The sequence below is a fragment of the Staurois parvus genome, unplaced genomic scaffold, assembly GCF_062004578.1.
Source record: "Staurois parvus isolate SC_StPar_1 unplaced genomic scaffold, SC_StPar_1.0 ptg000074l, whole genome shotgun sequence".
Taxonomy (NCBI): domain Eukaryota; kingdom Metazoa; phylum Chordata; class Amphibia; order Anura; family Ranidae; genus Staurois; species Staurois parvus.
The window spans coordinates 1,420,519-1,438,537 of NW_028317870.1; the positions used below are offsets into that span (position 1 = coordinate 1,420,519).

Here is an 18,019-nt window from a genome sequence, read left to right on the forward strand (position 1 = left end):
CCCTGTGGTGAAGGCTAGACCCAATTAGCAATATTTCTCTGTATATTTGGGGGAGAAAGATGTAAAATTAGAGGTCTATGCTAACAGACTATTCACAACAGTGAACTACTCCTAGCCACTTTCAGCCACACAAAAAAATCACTGTTCTAAGAGGTCTGTTACCAAAATTATAAAGAAATTAATGCATAAAGAAAAACAAACAAAAACTGTAAAGGCATCTACATTTCTTACATACAAAATATGGATGCGCATAAGGTTCAGTCTGAATACAAGTTTTGGTTGGGTTTTGTTTGTTCACACTGTATAGTAGCAGTATTTCTACTGTTACGATATATGACAGTTTCCTGTCAAAGGTTGTGAAAGTGATTTTAAAAGTTTACATGTTTTTCATAAAATAATAAACATGTTATATTTACCTGCTCTGTGCAATGGTATTGCACACAGCAGCCCCAATCCTACTCTTTTCAGGTCCCTGCTGCTGCTCTAGGCTCCTCCGCTTCTCGGTGCAGCACCATAGGAAGCCGTTTCCTAAGCGGGCGCACCTGCAGGCTCGCTCCTGAACCAAGCTGTGTCTTTAGATACACTCAGCCCCACCCCCGCTCCCTTCTCACAGGATTTGATTGACAACAGCAGGAGCCAATTGCTCTCGCTGCTCTCAATATGTCCTGTGAGGAGATTAAGAGAGAGCAGCGCTACTGCACTCAGGCACTGTGCTGGCTTGAGAAAGGACTCAGGTAAGTGTTTAGGCAAGTGAAGGGGCGATATAACCAATGAGACATTTTTTACCTTAATGCAGCTATTATTAACTTCAATAGGGTTCAGATTCGGCACCTGAACTTCAGTAAAGTTACCAAACCCAACTAAAACCCAGGTATGTTTTTGCTCATCCCTAATAGGCAGGATCCATGCAAATGAGATATGTGCCTAAAATACTTTACCCATTAAGGTTCCAAACCAAATCCTACAGATTGGTTTCTCCAATGGAAGATCTTAAACTTCACCAAATTTGGGTTCCCCAAAACCTCAGGTAACATATTTGAATTAATCTCAGACAAGCAGGAAGTTTCTGGGTCCCCCAGCTTATTAACTACTATAAGGCAACCAAGACAACTCCCTTAACTTTGCTGCATGCCTCCACTGAACTTCCTTTATTGGGTAACGAAGGACATGGTGGATTACCATCCAATCTTAGATTCTGATTTAATATTGATCTTGGCCCCAGAGCCCCACTCTTAACTCCTTAACTTAAACAACTGCTTTTCTTCCTGGAAATGAAAATTTCTCAGCCCCACACATCAAGCCCCACAAGCGATTTTTTTTTTTTACATATAAGACACGGAACGTTCCTGGTGAAGAATTAATCTTCTTCATAACTGCTCACAATTACAGTTGTGGATTGGAACCACACTCGCCAGGGCATATATCATGCATTTGTGCACCCATCAATCACCAAGAAGCCCATCCCCTACTGAATGATCTGGGAATTGGAACCAAGAGAAGTTCACGCAACCTATTCAAAATCTTTTTCCACTGGTATATCAGCCACATGGCAAAAGGTCTACTAATGTAAGCCCTAAATTATTTTAGGGGATGCTCCCAGCCTGGCACCATGACACACATATGGTAGTCTTGCCCCAAGGTCCAAAGACTTTGGAACAGACTCAACAAGCTGATTAATTTGATCCTCTCCTGTAAACCTATGCAAAAACCCAGTGCTACTTAGAAAATCAATCACAATGCTATTCTGCAAGAGCGAAAGCCTAATCACCCAGATAATCTCAGTCACAAGTGCTAAATCATGGAAGACTCTCACTCTGAGCTTCGACAAAGTTAGGCATATAATAAATTGGACCATGATTAATTTAAAGCTCACAGCAATACCTAATAAAAAAAACCACAAATATTCCACAAGTTTGGAATCCAAAGGTCAATAACATGAGAATGACAGACAAAGACATAATCTTCTAGCAATCTGAACCCTTTTCTCTTCCACATCCCATATCTTCTCTAGCTGGGGAAAGATAATTTCTTTTGTGTTTCATTTGGGTTTTTTTTCCTCTTACTGCTTCATTTTCTGCCCCCTTTCTCCTTTTTCTCCTCTCAATTTTCTTTTCCCATACCCTTTTGTCCTTGAGAATGCTATCTAGGTAAATCCCCCCCCTTCTCTTTATCCATCCTACTGTCACCAGACAATGAAGCAAATACAAGCTTGTATGCTAAACAATAAAATGATTAGTCCTTTAGCTACACTATACAAATTCCTTTGGTCAACATTTGACATGCCCGAAGTATGAGTTTCTCAATGCTTTCCCTATATGGACTTTCTTTTGGCTGTATCTATTGGACTATTGTAACCCATCTTACTGTTAATGCTGTAAATGTATTCTTTGACAGGAATAAATACTTTGCAAGGGGGAAACAGTTCAAGATGATGTATAGTTAGTTATTAATAAATGTGATCAGTTCAGATTTGGTTGCTAGACTGTTGTCCTTTTGGATTGTATTTTTTGTTTTGACTTTTAAGTGCTGTGTCACATATTGCCAAAAGTATTGGGATGCCTGCCTTTACAAAGACATGAACTTTAAAGGCATCCCAGTCTTAATTTGTAGGGTTCCAAACTGAGTTGGTCCACCCTTTGCAGCAATAGCAGTTTCAACTCTCTTGGGAAGGCTGTCCACAAAGTTTAGGAGTGTGTCTATGGAATGTTTGACCATTCTTCCAGAAGCGCATTTGTGAGGTCAGGCACTGATGTTGGACAAGAAGGCCTGGCTCGTAGTCTCCACTCTAATTCATCCCAAAGATGTTCTTTCAGGTTGAGGTCAGGACTCTGTGCAAGCCAGTCAAATTCCTATACCCCCAAACTCACTCATCCATGTCTTTCTGGACCTTGCTTTCTACACTGGTGCGCAGTCCTGTCGGAACAGGAAGGGGCCATCCCCAAAGTATTTCCACAAGGTTGGGAGCATGAAATTGTCAAAAATGTCTTGGTACACTGACACCTTAAGAGTTCCCTTTAGTAGAACAAAGGGGCCAAGCCCAACCACTTAAAAACAACCCCACACCATAATTCCCCCTCCACCAAACTTTACACTTGGCACAATGCAGTCAGGCAAGTACCGTTCTGCTGGCAACCGCCAAACCCAGACAGGTCCAACAGATTGCAAGACAGAGAAGGGTAAATTGTCACTCCAGAGAACACGTCTCCACTGGTTTAGAGTCCAGTGGCGGCGTGCTTTACACCACTGCATCTGACGCTTTGCATTTAACTTGGTGATGTAAGGCTTGGATGCACCTGCTCGGCCATGGAAACCCATTTCATGAAGCACTCTACACACTGTTGTGCTATTCAGAAGGTCATACGAAGCTTAGAGGTCTTTAGCTATTGACTCTGTAGACAGTTGGCAACTTCTGCGCACTGTGCGCTGACGCCACTCTATCATTTTACATGGCCTGTTGTTGTTGCTGTTGTTCCCAGTTGCTTACACTTTGTTATAATACCACTAACAGTTGGCTGTGGAATATTAGTAGCAAGGAAAGTTTACGGATGGACCTCTTGCACAGGTGGTAACCTAAAATGTCAGCTGTGCAGAGAGATACAACACAGCATGTCCATGCTCATGCTGACAGGAGAGAGACCTGTGTTGTTTACACACAGGTCTCTCCCCTGTCAGCTTTCCCCAACAATCGCCAGCCAGAACCCAGACATCCCTAGCCGCCAATGGCGGCGCGGATTGGGTGGCGTGCGCCCTTTACTTGGAAATGCAAATCACGTATATATACACGTGATTTTGCACAGCCCTGCCGCCCTGTAGCAGTATTACTTCTATAGGACAGCAGGAAAGCAGTTAAAAAATATCAGCGACCAATATAGCCAACCTTTGACCAATATAGCCAACCTTCTTTCCAATAGCAGTCATAAGCCTTCCATTCATGGAGTCTGTCAGTTTCTTGATCTGTTGATGATCAACTTTTTGTGCAGCAGCAACCACAGCCTTCCAGACACTGTTCAGAGAGGTGTACTGTTTCCTTCACTGTAAATCTCCCATTTAAGAAGGGCCCACAAGTTCTCAATAGGATTTAGGTGAGGTGAGGAAGGGGGCCATGTCATTATTGTTTCATCTTTACGGCCTTTACCAGCCAGCCAAGCAGTGGAGTACTTTTTGATGCATGCAATGAAGCATTGCCCTGCATAAATACCATGGTCTTCTTGAAAGATGCAGACTTTTTCCTGTTCCACTGCTTGAAGAAAGCGTCTTCTAAAAAAACTGGCAGTATATTTGGGAGTTGATTTTGAGTCCATCTTCAAGGCCCAATTTACTCATCTTTAATAATACAAGCCCATTTCAGTACCCCACCTCCACCTTGCTGGCGTCTGAGTCAAAGTGGAGCTCTGTGCCCGTTACTGATCCTGCTATAGGCCCATCCATCTGGTAAAACTAAAATCAGGCGTCCCCCCATCTAAATTTGTTCCAACTCAGCTGCAGTATACCGTCCTTGTCTCAGGGTCTGATGATGAAACTGCAGCTGTTCACAGTGAACAGTTGCAGCTTCCTCATTGGACCCTGAGACATGATTTGTCCAAGTGCCGCATATGTGGTCAATGGGCAGAGGATGGGGGTCAGCAGGGTATATAACAGGGGTCAGTAGTGCAAAGCATGGGGTCAGTGGGCCAGGGTATGGAGTCAGCGGGGCACAGCATGTAATCAATAGGGCAGAGGATGGGGTCAGCAGGTCTCTCTCTCTCCCTCGTGTACACTAAACACACTGCTCTCTCTCTCCCTTCTGTACACATTCCTCTCTCTCTCTCCCTCTTGTACACTATACACTCTCCTCTTTCTCCCTGCTGTACACTATACATACTCCTCTCTCTTTCTCTCCTGTACACATTTCTCTCTCTCTCCCTGATGTACACAATACACACTCTTCTCTTTATACATCTCTGCTCAGTTATCACTTCTCTCATGACACTCCCTCCCCTCCTGTCACTGCCCCGTCCTCAACCTCAATGTCGCGGCTCCTGTCACCACCCCGCCTTTACCAGAAACCCTCCGTCCACTCCCCTCTTGCTCACTGGCCCATGCCCCCACACCCCTCCTCTTCCCATTTCTGATTGGTCCATGCCACCGCCTGTCAGCCTTCCTTGCCATACCGCCTGGCTCCTCCCTGGCTGTAGTCGCAGAGGAGGACAAGAGAAAACAAAAACAATCCTTTGGAGCCGCCATCTTGGCTCATGGGGCTCGGTGGTGGCTGAATGGAGCAGAGAGGAGATGAGAGGAGACAGCGAATGCTGCTACATGAAGACGTACCCTGAGCCACCTCCTCCATTACCCTCCAGTTGTGTGTGATTTCTTCCATGGGGGCCTCCCTCCTGCTACTTCTGCATGTCCCTCTGGCTAAGTTCCCACATGATACCCGTCTTAGCCATCCTCTATGGGCAACTGCACTCCTGTAACCACAAGAAATTGTTTGTTCACCCTTTGTTCAGCCTCTTGTACCTCCTGGCCAGTATATACTGTATGACATTCCTGGAGGCAGCCACATACCAGTAGGCTAGGCTTTCTTGGTTTATAGGAATGGGGACTGCTATAGGTGAAGCTACACTAAGCTTTATTTGCTGACCACTCATACAGAGGCAAGCTTTACAGTACACTGTTGTTGGTACAATGTTGATTTTTGTGATATCTACAATGTCCAGTACATAAATCAGTCTCACACATGTGGTATCCCTATACTTGGGAGAAGTAGCAGAATGTGTTTGTGGGTGATTGATTTAGAGCATGTAAGGCACGGCAGACATATTTAAGAAAACAAAAAAAAAGCCTCTAAAACAAAAAAACAAAGAGCCCTTAAATGTAATCTCCCCCGATATATTCAACAAAGAGACAGCTCAATCCAGCAAAGAGACATCCCCATATATTCAGCAGAGACATCCCGATATTGCAAAGATATTTCCCTATACAACAAAGAGACAACCCAGTCCAGCAAAAAAACATTTCCATATAGCAAAGAGACAGCCCAATCCAGTAAGGAGACAGCCCAATAAAGCAAATGCATTCTTATATAGCAAAGAGACATCCACATATAGCAAACAGATAACCCAATCCAGCAAAGAGACATTTCCATATAGCAAATAGCCCAATCCAGCAAAGAGACATCCCAATCCAGCAAAGACACATCCCCCACATAACAAAGAGACAGCCAAATCCAGCAAAGAGACATCCCCACATAGCAAAGAGATGACCCAAACCAGCAAAGAGACATTTCCATATAGCAAATAGACAGCCCAATCCAGCAAAGAGACATCCCAATCCAGCAAAGAGACATCCCTCATATAACAAAGAGACAGCCAAATTCAGCAAATAGACATCCTCATATAACAAAGAGACATCCCCACATAGCAAAGAGACAGCCCAGTCCAGCAAAAAGACATCCCAATATAGCAAAGAGACGGTCCAATCTAGAAAAGACAAATCTCCAAATCTACAGGAGAGATTGGGAGCCAACCAATCTAGGGAGACTGACCTGGGAGGATGATTGCACTGGAGTCTCCCCAGCACATTCCGCCCTCCCTCCCCCAAGATCAGTTAGCTCCCAGTACAATATACCCCTGTCAGTCTGCAGGACATCTCCCTCTACTTACAGACCTCAGTGGCATGTGTTGCCGTTTCCTTCATCCTGGGCTCTTGTTGACATTATCACCCCGCTTTCCAGTGAGGCCAAACCTGCCCACAGACAGCTAGCTACTACATGACGCCCACAGCTTCCAGACAGAAACAGACCTGTGTGTGACACCAGCAGCTGCAACGCATGAGGCATGAAGATTGCCATTGTGATAACAATATACAGTATTCAGCATATATGAGAACACCCCTTTTGAAAAGTAAGATTTTAATCAATATCTCAATGAACACAAGACCAATTTACAAAATTCTGAGTTTTATAGAACATTTGTTTAGCTCATTACATGAAAGGAATGTTAATAGTAAAGCTTAGATTACAAAATCTTCAGGTTTTACTCAAATTAGCTGATGCAAAAAATGAATACACCCAAAACAAAAACTGCTACATCTAGTATTTTGTATGACCTCCATGATTTGTACAGACAGCACCAAGTCTTCTAGGCATGGAATGAACAAGTTTGTGACATATCACAACATCTATATTTTTCCATTCTTGAAGAATAACCTCTTTTAGTGCCTGGATGCTGGATGAAGAGTGATGCTCAACTTGTCTCCTCAGAATTCCCCATAGGTGTTAGATTAAGCTCAGATCAGGAGACATACTTGGACAATGAGTCACATTCACCCTGTTCTTCTTCAGAAATGCAACAGTGGCCTTAGATATGTGTTTGGATCATTGTCATGTTGGAAAAGTGCACAGAGTGATGGTAGCATCTTCTCTTTCAATATACAGTGGTACATCTGTGAACTCATGATGCCATCAATGAAATTCAGCTCCCCGACACCAACAGCACCCATGCAGCCCCACAGAAGGACACCGTTACCACCATGTTTCACTGTAGGCACCATGCATTTTATTCTGTACTCCTCACCTTTGCGATGACATACAGTTTTCAAGTCATCAGTTTTAAAAACATTTATCTTGGTCTCATCACTTCAGAGTACATAGTCCTGGTAGTCTTCCGCTTTTTCAGCATGGGCCCTGACAAATTCTAGGCGGGCTTTTTTGTGCATGGGCTTTAGGAGAGGCTTACTTCGTAGACAAAACCCATGCATGCCATTCCTCTGCAGTGTACTTGTACAGTGAAGGAAACAAGTATTTGATCCCCTGCTGAGTTTGAATGTTTGCCCACTCACAAAGAACTGATCAGTCTAAAAATCGAATGGTAGGTGTATTGTAACACTGAGAGACAGAATAGCAACACAAAATTCAAAAGAAATGCATGTCTAATAAATTATGCACTGATTTGCATGTTCATGAGGGAAATAAGTATTTGATCCCCTTCACAAAACATGACTTAGTACTTGGTGGTAAATCCCTTGTTGGCAATCAGAAGTCAGACATTTCCTGTAGTTGGCCACCAGGTTTGCACACATCTCAGGAGGGATTTTGGCCCACTCCTCTTTGCAGATCCTCTCCAAGTCATTAAGGTTTGGTGGCTGACATTTGGCAACTCGAACTTTCAGCTCCCTCCACTGATTTTCAATTGGATTAAGGTCTGGAGACTGGCTAGGCCACTCCAGGACCTTAATGTGCTTCTTCTTGAGCCACTCCTTTGTTGCCTTGGCCGTGTGTTTTGGGTCATTGTCATGCTGGAACACCCTTCCACGACCCATTTTCAATGCCCTGGCTGAGGGAAGAAGGTTCTTACCCAAGATTTGATGGTACATCGTCCCTTTGATGCAGTGCAGTTGTCCTGTTCCCTTAGCAGAAAAACACCCCCAAAGCAGAATGTTTCCATCACCATGTTTGACAGTGGGATGGTGTTCTTGGGGTCATAGGCAGTATTCCTCCTCCTCTAAACATGGCGAGTTGACTTGATGCCACAGAGCTCGATTTTGGTCTCATTAAAATCAGTCCTCCTCTGCATCATTCAGATGTTCAGTGGCAAACATCAGACGGACTTGGACATGTCGGTGTAGTGTGTTATCAATTGTTTTCTTGGTGACTGCAGACCTCACTGTTCTCATGATCATTGACACTCCACAAGGTGAGATCTTGCATGGTGCACCAGACCTAGAGAGACTAATAGTTGTGTTTTTTTCACAATTGATGCGAATGATTGCATCAATTGTTGTCACCTTCTCACTAAGCTGCTTGGCGATAGTTTGGTAGCCCAGTCCACCCTTGTGTAGGTCTACAATCTTGTCCCTGACATCCTTGGACAGCTCTTTGGTCTTTGCCATGGTGGAGAGTTTGGAATCTGATTGATTGCTCCTGTGGACAGGTGTCTTTTATACAGGTAACAAAATGAGATTAACAGCACTCCCTTTAAGAAACTGCTTCTAATCTCGGTTTGTAACCTCTATGAAAGACACCTGGTAGCCACAAATTCTGCTGAATGATAAGGGATCAAATACTTATTTCCCTCATTAACATGCAAATCAGAGCATAATTTGTTAGACATGCAATTCTTTTGAATTTTTTGTTGCTATTCTGTCTCTCAGTATTACAATACACCTACCATTTGATTTTTAGACTGATCATTTCTGTAAGGGATTTCCGGCAAGAAGATTCGCGATCGGGAACCGGCATGCACGAAATAGATCCTGCAGAAGAACTGCCGGTTGTGCGCAAGCGCGCAGGAATGCGCGATCATGCACATGCACACACACGTGCACACGCATGGCGAAGATTGGCGCCAGACGGGCTGTTTAAGGAGGGCCTCTGCTCAGGTTCAGTGCTGGCTGGTCTTCAGCTCCCCCATGTCCTGCTTACTCCTGTACGATTCCTTTGTTGCTTACCCGGCTTGTTTCTGACCCAACTCCGATTACTCTCCTGCTCCTGGTTCCTGACTTCTGCTCTGCTCCTGAATTTGGCTTTTCCTTCTGATTCTATACCACGTTGCCCGACTGTTGATGACCCCAGCTATCAAATGACCCTGCTCCTGTCCTGTGTCCTGGCTACCTACCTTGTTCTGCTGCACATCGGGCACTACACAGAACCTGCTCTGTCTGCTATTATGGTGCCCAAATAAGAGTATACTCTGCCTACCAAGGTCACCACCTGCAAGAGCCGCAAGCAACAACCACTGGCGCTCTTGTCCCCCTGGTCCCTAGGCTCCCTCTGTTCCAACCTCAGTGGGGTCAAGGCTAGTGACACAAGTGAGGCCGACCTCGTCAATTCAGTCTCCCATTAGGTACGTGACAATTTCTTTGTGAGTGGGCAAACATTCAAAATCAGCAGGGAATCAAATACTTATTTCCTTCACTGTATCACTGGAAACAGACACCCCAGTTTGGCTTTCTACTTCTTTTGCTAACTTCAGTGAACTTGCATGGTAATTTTCTTCAACCCTTCTCATCATAAGATGCTACTGTCAAAGTGTTAACTTCCGTGGACGGCCTGGATGTCTCTGTGAGATGGACACAGTTCCATCTTTGTTAAAATTTTTGCATCACTTTTGCTACAGTATTCTGACTGATAAGTAAAGCTTTGCTGGTCTTCTTGGTAGCTTTTTTTGTGTAAAGAAATTATTTTCTTTCTAAGGCCTTGTGACATTTCTCTTCCATGTGGTGCCATTGCTGACAGCATGAAATGGGAAGGGGTTTTCTTGGCTAAATAACACCCTTTTATAATCAACTGTCTGCTGGACACCTGTTTAATGAATAATTAGACTCATCTGTAGTTGAATTCAGGATAATTAGGATTTTATTGTCTAAAATTTAGCTTTGCTCCTAAGACTTTCATTAGGGTGTATTCATTTTTGCAACATGGTCTTAAATTAATTGTTAGGAAAAATACTTTTTTGTGTGTGCAAATGAACAAATCTTGTTTGCAATTAATGGCCTGCATTTGTAGTATAGTGTCCCATAGAAAATGTTGATTCTGAAAGGAAAGTAAAGGTTTTTCTGACAAATCTGTTGGGGGTTGTTTATGCTGAGCACTGTACATCCATGGGTGCAGTGTGTCAGCGCACACTGGTCCCTTCCCTTCCCCCCTCCCTGCCGTTGGGGCCCATTGCACCCATGGATGATATGCCCCTGCCTGGGCCCCCTGGGATGCCCGAGTCCCCTATAAGGGTATGGGCTGTCCCCCCCCCATGGCAGCCCTGATGTAAGAGGATGCAGCTACAGCTATGCAGTGGTACGATTTATACAAGTGTATTACAATTTCCTATTCTTTGCAATTATGTTACGGAATCATTGCTTAAAAACAAGCAGAAATTTTTATTACCATAGCCAGTAAGTTAACTACCTTTGGTACATACAGTCAGGTCCATAAATATTGGGACATTGACACAATTTTAACATTTTTGGCTCTATACACCACCACAATGGATTTGAAATGAAACGAACAAGATGTGTTTTAACTGCAGACTGTCAGCTTTAATTTGAAAGTATTTACAAATCAGGTGAACGGTGTAGGAATTACAACAGTTTGCATATGTGCCTACCACTTATTAAGGGACCAAAAGTAATGGGACAATTGGCTTCTCAGCTGTTCCATGGCCAGGTGTGTAAAAAAAAATAAAATAATTAACTTGTGAGCCACTACCTACATCAAACAAGGCTCGTCAGCACCAAAACACATACTCAGTGCGTATAAATATAAACCAATTTAAATAGTAGTGCCGCGCTCCTAATGCAGTATACAATAAAAAATATAAAATATAATATATAATAATAATAAAAAATAATTAATAATGTGTTATTCCCTCAGTATCCCAATTACAACGAGCAGATAAAAGGTCCAGAGTTCATTTCAAGTGTGCTATTTGCATTTGGAATCTGTTGCTGTCAACTCTCAAGATGAGATCAAAAGAGCTATCGCTATCAGTGAAGCAAGCCATCATTAGGCTGAAAAAACAAAACAAACCCATCAGAGAGATAGCAAAAACATTAGGCGTGGCCAAAACAACTGTTTGGAACATTCTTAAAAAGAAGGAACGCACTGGTGGGCTCAGCAACACCAAAAGACCCGGACGACCATGGAAAACAACTGTAGTGGATGACCGAAGAATTCTTTCCCTGGTGAAGAAAACACCCTTCCCAACAGTTGGCCAGATCAAGAACACTCTCCAGGAGGTAGGTGTATGTGTGTCAAAGTCAACAATCAAGAGAAGACCAGAGTGAATACAGAGGGTTCACCACAAGATGTAAATCATTGGTGAGCCTCAAAAACAGGAAGGCCAGATTAGAGTTTGCCAAACAACATCAAAAAAGCCTTCACAGTTCTGGAACAACATCCTATGGACAGGTGAGACCAAGATCAACTTGTACCAGAGTGATGGGAAGAGAAGAGTATGAAGAAGGAAAGGAACTACTCATGATCCTAAGCATACCACCTCATCAGTGAAGCATGGTGGTGGTAGTTTCATGGCATGGGCATGTATGGCTGCCAATGGAACTGGTTCTTTTGTATTTATTGATGATGTGACTGCTGACAAAAGCAGCAGGATGAATTCTGAAGTGTTTCGGGCAATATTATCTGCTCATATTCAGCCAAATGCTTCAGAACTCATTGGACGCCGCTTCACAGTGCAGATGGACAATGACCCAAAGCATACTGCAAAAGCAACCAAAGAGTTTTTTAAGGGAGAGAAGTGGAATGTTATGCAATGGCCAAGTCAATCACCTGACCTGAATCCGATTGAGCATGCATTTCACTTGCTGAAGACAAAACTGAAGGGAAAATGCCCCAAGAACAAGCAGGAACTGAAGACAGTTGCAGTAGAGGCCTGGCAGAGCATCACCAGGGATGAAACCCAGCGTCTGGCGATGTCTATGCGTTCCAGACTTCAGGCTGTAATTGACTGCAAAGGATTTGCAACCAAGTATTAAAAAGTGAAAGTTTGATTTATGATTATTATTCTGTCCCATTACTTTTGGTCCCTTAACAAGTGGGAGGCACATATGCAAACTGTTGTAATTCCTACACCGTTCACCTGATTTGGATGTAAATACCCTCAAATTAAAGCTGACAGTCTGAAGTTAAAGCACATCTTGTTCATTTCATTTCAAATCCATTGTGCTGGTGTATAGAGACAAAAATGTTAGAATTGTGTCGATGTCCCAATATTTATGGACCTGACTGTATGCAAACTGTTGTAATTCCTACACCGTTCACCTGATTTAGATGTAAATACCCTCAAATTAAAGCTGACAGTCTGCAGTTAGAGCGCAGAGCCCTGTGATCTAAATAAAAATTCAACAAGCAGATAAACCACATGAACGTCCAAAAAGTGTAATATGCAAATATAATCAAATTTTTTGTCCATGGTCATTAACACAAGATATTAAAAAAAACTCTCATAACCAATGTTCAGAAAAAACAGAAGTTTAAAGAAAAAAAATCCTTCTAGGGATCACAGCAACAACTGCCGCAACACAGCAACGACATGACCTGAGTGCAAGGAACAAGTTCCTGAATATGGAGATAATTGTTGACATTTAAGCACATGACAGAATTGTCTATTTAGATCTCATTCCAGCCCCAGCTATTGTCTATTTAGATCTCATTCCATTTACCCTTTATTGCCTGAAACACAATCTCAAATTGAAGCCTAACTCCATGATTTAGTGAACTTTAAATAGTTAGTCTGGACCAAGCTAGTCCAAACAAGCTATTTCCTTCACTAACTGATGCAGCGGCTGTCAGTGCTGTATGAACTGTATGTATCTTCAGCTACATGCAGTATACAATGCTGTGTTCTGGACTTTCTGTCCTGCTCTCGGGACAAAACTGAGTCAGGCTCGGTTTTTTACCAGAAGCTTTGTATTTCCTGAAGGAATACAAGACTTCCTCTGACTGGCTGATGTAGAGAGGTGGGCAGATGATATTACATACCCCACCTCAGCATTGCAGAGGAATTAATTCAGAAAAATATAAAGCTTCCTGTGAATGGCAGTGCTCAGCCTAACTCAATTTTGTTCCGCGAGCTTTATGGGAAGTACTAGCTGGTAGTAGCTCAGTGTTGGCAACTTCAAAAACCTTCTAGATGTCTTCATCTGTAAGCATAATATACAGGGCTATGGCAATTATGAGATAAATTAGGGAGGTAAATGAAATGTTAGGTAAATAAAACTACACACATACACACACATAGGCTGAACTGGATGAACCTGTGTCTTTTTTTTTCAAAGACTGCAGCCCGCAGGCTGGATATGACCCTTTGCTTGCCTTTATCCTGTCGTTGGGGCACTATTTCTTCTAATGATAAGAGGCACAATTCCTTCCATTCAAAGATGGGGCACTATTCCTCTCACTGACACCAGAGATGGGGAACTAATTCTCCTGTAGACACTAATTATGGGGCACTATTCCTCCCACTGACACCATTGATAGGGCACTATTCCTCCCACTGACCACCAAGTCTATGGCATTGTTTACTGCCACAGATGACAGGACATTTTCTGCTCCCACTGGCCCCAGTCTGGCCTCTCTAAAGTTGGAAGGGCAGAAACTGGCCCTTTGTTTCAAATGTTTGGAGACCCCTGTTATAAACTATGCACCTACAGAAGTTTACAAGAGTAAAATGTTAACATATTGATAACTATCAGTAAATGTGATAGACTGTAAGCTTCTTCAGAGAAGGAACTGATGTGGATGTACGAGTATGTAAAGTACTGTATAAATTGTCAGCACTGAATAAATTCCAGTAATAAACATGTTTAGTTTTACTATTCAATAACACAGATGCAGCATCAATGAGCCTAATGCACAGCCTACAATGTAATCTATGATGATAATAATAATAATGATAATGCAATTAAGAGATACTGGGGTTGATTTGCTACAGGAGTAAAAGCCATTTACTAAGGTAAGTGTATGTTCACTTTGAATAAGGTAAAGATGTGTTCACTTTGAATACCCTATCATGGGTATTCAGGGAAAATGTAGTATTTTTCATTTTCTTTGCATACGATTGGGTGCAACTTTTTTTTGGCAAAGTGAATATATACTATACACTATGTGAACATTGGCTTAGAGGGTCCTTTAGAACCGAAGACAAACAGGCCAAAGGGCACCCCACATGACCTATGAACAGCAGCAAAGGCTGCAGGTCTTGCTCTTTTTGTGCCCCCTCTTGCTGAAGCACCCAAGGTGATCACCTGTTCTGCCTTTCCCTCAGCCTGGCACTGTCTAGGTCAGCAGCCTTTATTCATTTTAGTAAATCAATCCCAATTTGAGCATGCAGTCCACAAATAACTGTCAGGAAAAGGACAATGGAGGATACAGTGTTACATAGCTATCAGTGAAATTATACTAGCACAATACACAGTCTAGAGACATCTAATGAATTGTATCTACATGCTTTCCTCCTACAATCCAACAACTTACCATTTTGTCATGCAGAGGTGGGGAAGCTGGATAGCTGTAAGAGTATGCTCCTGCAGGCAGAGGGCGTCTGTCTCCTAAATAATCATACTAAATAAAGAGATGGGAGATTTTATACATTTGATTTACCCTTTCTCAGGTATAAATTTATGTGCTTCAGTTTATTTATACATTTAAACTAAAATATATTTTGTGAGTTTCAGATCATATGCATTGTGATTTCATATTATATATATTTATCTGTACCTACATCAGACATATAAGTATAATGATAAATGTAAAATACATAAATTGGAATTGCCTTCCTTTGGAAATCCAAAGTCCAAGTGAGAGCAAACATTCAGAAAAGCTGATCATCTATGCACTGCCTAGTAAGTCAATGTAGGATTGTTTACTGCTTAGGCATGATTAAAACACTGGAGAAAAGGTAAGGGGTTAAGCAGTCTATAAACAAAGATGCAGCGCTGCATCTTTGTTTATAGAATTTTTTTTAGAGGGTAAGAAATTTCACCTTGATACTAGCAGCTTGAAACACTAGAAGAGATAATCAAGGATTTACAACCCAACATAACAGGGGATGACACCCTGAAAGAAATATTCCAACAACCCCCAATGTTGGCTTTTAGGCAACCACCCAACCTCAGACAGAACCTTTTCAGCAGGAAACTTCATTTCGACTACAAATTCACAAATAAAAGAACTAGGCCCTGCAACAAAAATGCTGCAAACTGTGCAGTCAAATCAATCCATTAAAAATTGTCACACACACAAAAAGGGACCTTCAATATCACAGGATCATACAGCAGCACCTCCAGTAGTATTGTGTACCTCCAGTAGTGTTGTGTACCTCCGCCTAGTTACCATTGCTGTGTACATTTGTTGTGTGTTTTTTTTTTCTTATTTTTCTTACTACCTGTTTTATTAAAACTTTGTGTATTAGTACTGCTTGGTCTGTAAAGAAGGCCACACACCCCAAAAGCTTGACCTGCAAAAAATTGTATGTTAAGGCAAATAAAAAAGTATCACAAACAGTAAAAAACTGTTTGTGCTGCAAGTTCACCTCTCCAATGGGCAATACGTTTAAAAGACTAAAAATTTAAAAAGTTCAAAACAGCTGAAAATAATAAGAAAAGAGCATTTTAAAAATGAACGAACACTATATTCATTTAAAAGTTACAAATATAACAAATGTGTAAACAGGAAATAAGGGCCTGCAAAAATTGAAAATTAATGACAGGTTGCAAAAGAGAGTAGGACAAAATCCATCAAAAATCTTCCAATATATTAATAGCAAAAAGGTCAGGTGAGGTCCTTTAGGCCTTTTACAAAATAATTTTGAGTTGGTGACAGGGACAGCTCTGTGTATACAAAAGGAAAATAGAGGATCTCAGGTCCTTAACACGTTACTAATGGAGGGAAATAATAAATGTTAATGCCTGAACTCAACATATTCCTGGTATGCACTTGCTGTACCATGTCCCTGTATGAAATTGACTTTGTATTGTTTCCTTTGTGCAAAATCCCTGGTGTTCCTGCCAGTCCCACTGCTTCCTAATACAAACTGATCACATTAGGCAGGAGAGCACAGTGTGGTCAGATTTCTGGCTGTGCTGACATGCCCTTCCTGCACAGCCATTTACTTGGAAGTTCAGTATGTTGCTGTTTCTCCTCCCTCCTCCTTATGCAGCTAAGAACAGAGGGTATGTGATCACTTACAAAAAGAAAATGGTATTTATAATTTTTTTGGGTATGTATACACAAATGTTTTGCTTTTCATTTCTATTTTAAATTAAATGGGTTGTTTTACAAGGTGAGGGTTTACATACTGTATACTTTAGGAACTAACTAAAGCATTCCTCATGGTTTATGACTTTTATCTAGCTACTTAGATTAAGTGTTGGGCACTGTGTAGTATTGAGGGCACTGTGAGTACTGATAATACTTAGACCACTGTGAGTACTTAGGGCGCTGTGAGTACGGTGTAGTGCCGATGGCAGTTTAAAGCGGAGCTCCACCCAAAAGGGGAAGTTCCGCTTTAAGGACTGCTCCCCCGCTCCCCATTAAGGATTGGCACCTTTTGGGGGCGGGTACCCGAATTTGACAGTTACCTGCTCCCACTTCCGTTCCGATCGCCTAGGCTGTAGTAAAGCTAATGGAATCACTTCTGAAAAGAAGGATCATTGATCATTTAAAAACACACATTTGCTGGACCCAAAGCAGCAAGGCTTTACTGAGGGCAGATCATGTCAGGCTAATCTGATTGGATTTTTCGACTATATTACCAATGTTTTGGACCAGGGTAGTGCTGTGGACATAGCATATCTTTATTTCAGCAAGGCATTTGATACAGTTCCACATAATGATCTAATATAAAAGATAGACAAGCTAGGATTTATCCCTTGGGTGGTTCATTGGATATGCAGCTCGCTAAAGGATAGATACAAGCGTGTGGTTGTAAATGGGGTTCACTCAGAACAGAGACCAGTGACTAGCGGTGTACCACAAGGCTCTGTACTAGGTCCTGTTCTATTTATTCTATATGTAAGTAATATAACTAAAGTTTTTTTTGGTAAGGTATGTCTTTTTGAGATTACATAAAGGAGTGTAATAGGGTTGATATCCTGGGAGTCGTCTGTAACATGGAACATGATTTGGCATTGCTGGAAGATTGGTCAAAGAAGTGGAATTTGCAGTTCAATGTTTCGAAATGTAAAATAATGCACCTAGGGAAAAAGATTCACTTGAGAGAGTACAACATTGGGGGTACAGTGTTGGCCAGAACTACAGAGGAAAAGTATTTGGGGGTACTTATTTTAAATGATTGCACACAGTGTGGCCAGGCAGTGGGGAAAGCGAATAGAATTCTAGGATGCATCACTAGAGGGATCACCAGATGAAGGAGGTCCTGTTTCCCCTATATAGATCTTTAGTTAGACCTCTTTTAGAACAGTGTCCAGTTCTGGAGACCTCACCTAAAAAAAGATATTGATAAGATTGGACGAGTCCAGAGATGGGTAACTAACAAAAATGGTGAAAGGTCTGGGGGATAGAAACTTA

At 42.1% G+C, this 18,019-nt stretch overlaps 1 protein-coding gene across 19 annotated transcripts in view; it reads right to left on the reverse strand.

Moving 5' to 3' along the window:
- Positions 1-18,019, reverse strand: part of PLEKHA6 (pleckstrin homology domain containing A6) — a 605,411-nt gene that overhangs the window by 240,452 nt on the left and 346,940 nt on the right. For all 19 annotated transcript variants that reach the window (XR_016311607.1, XR_016311598.1, XR_016311596.1 and 16 more), the window contains one exon: positions 14,966-15,052. Coding sequence is in view for 3 of the 19 variants with exons in the window: in XM_089669394.1 (XP_089525520.1) it covers positions 14,966-15,052 (87 nt within the window). In the remaining 16 variants the exon portion in view is untranslated. The remainder of the gene's footprint in view (positions 1-14,965; positions 15,053-18,019) is intronic.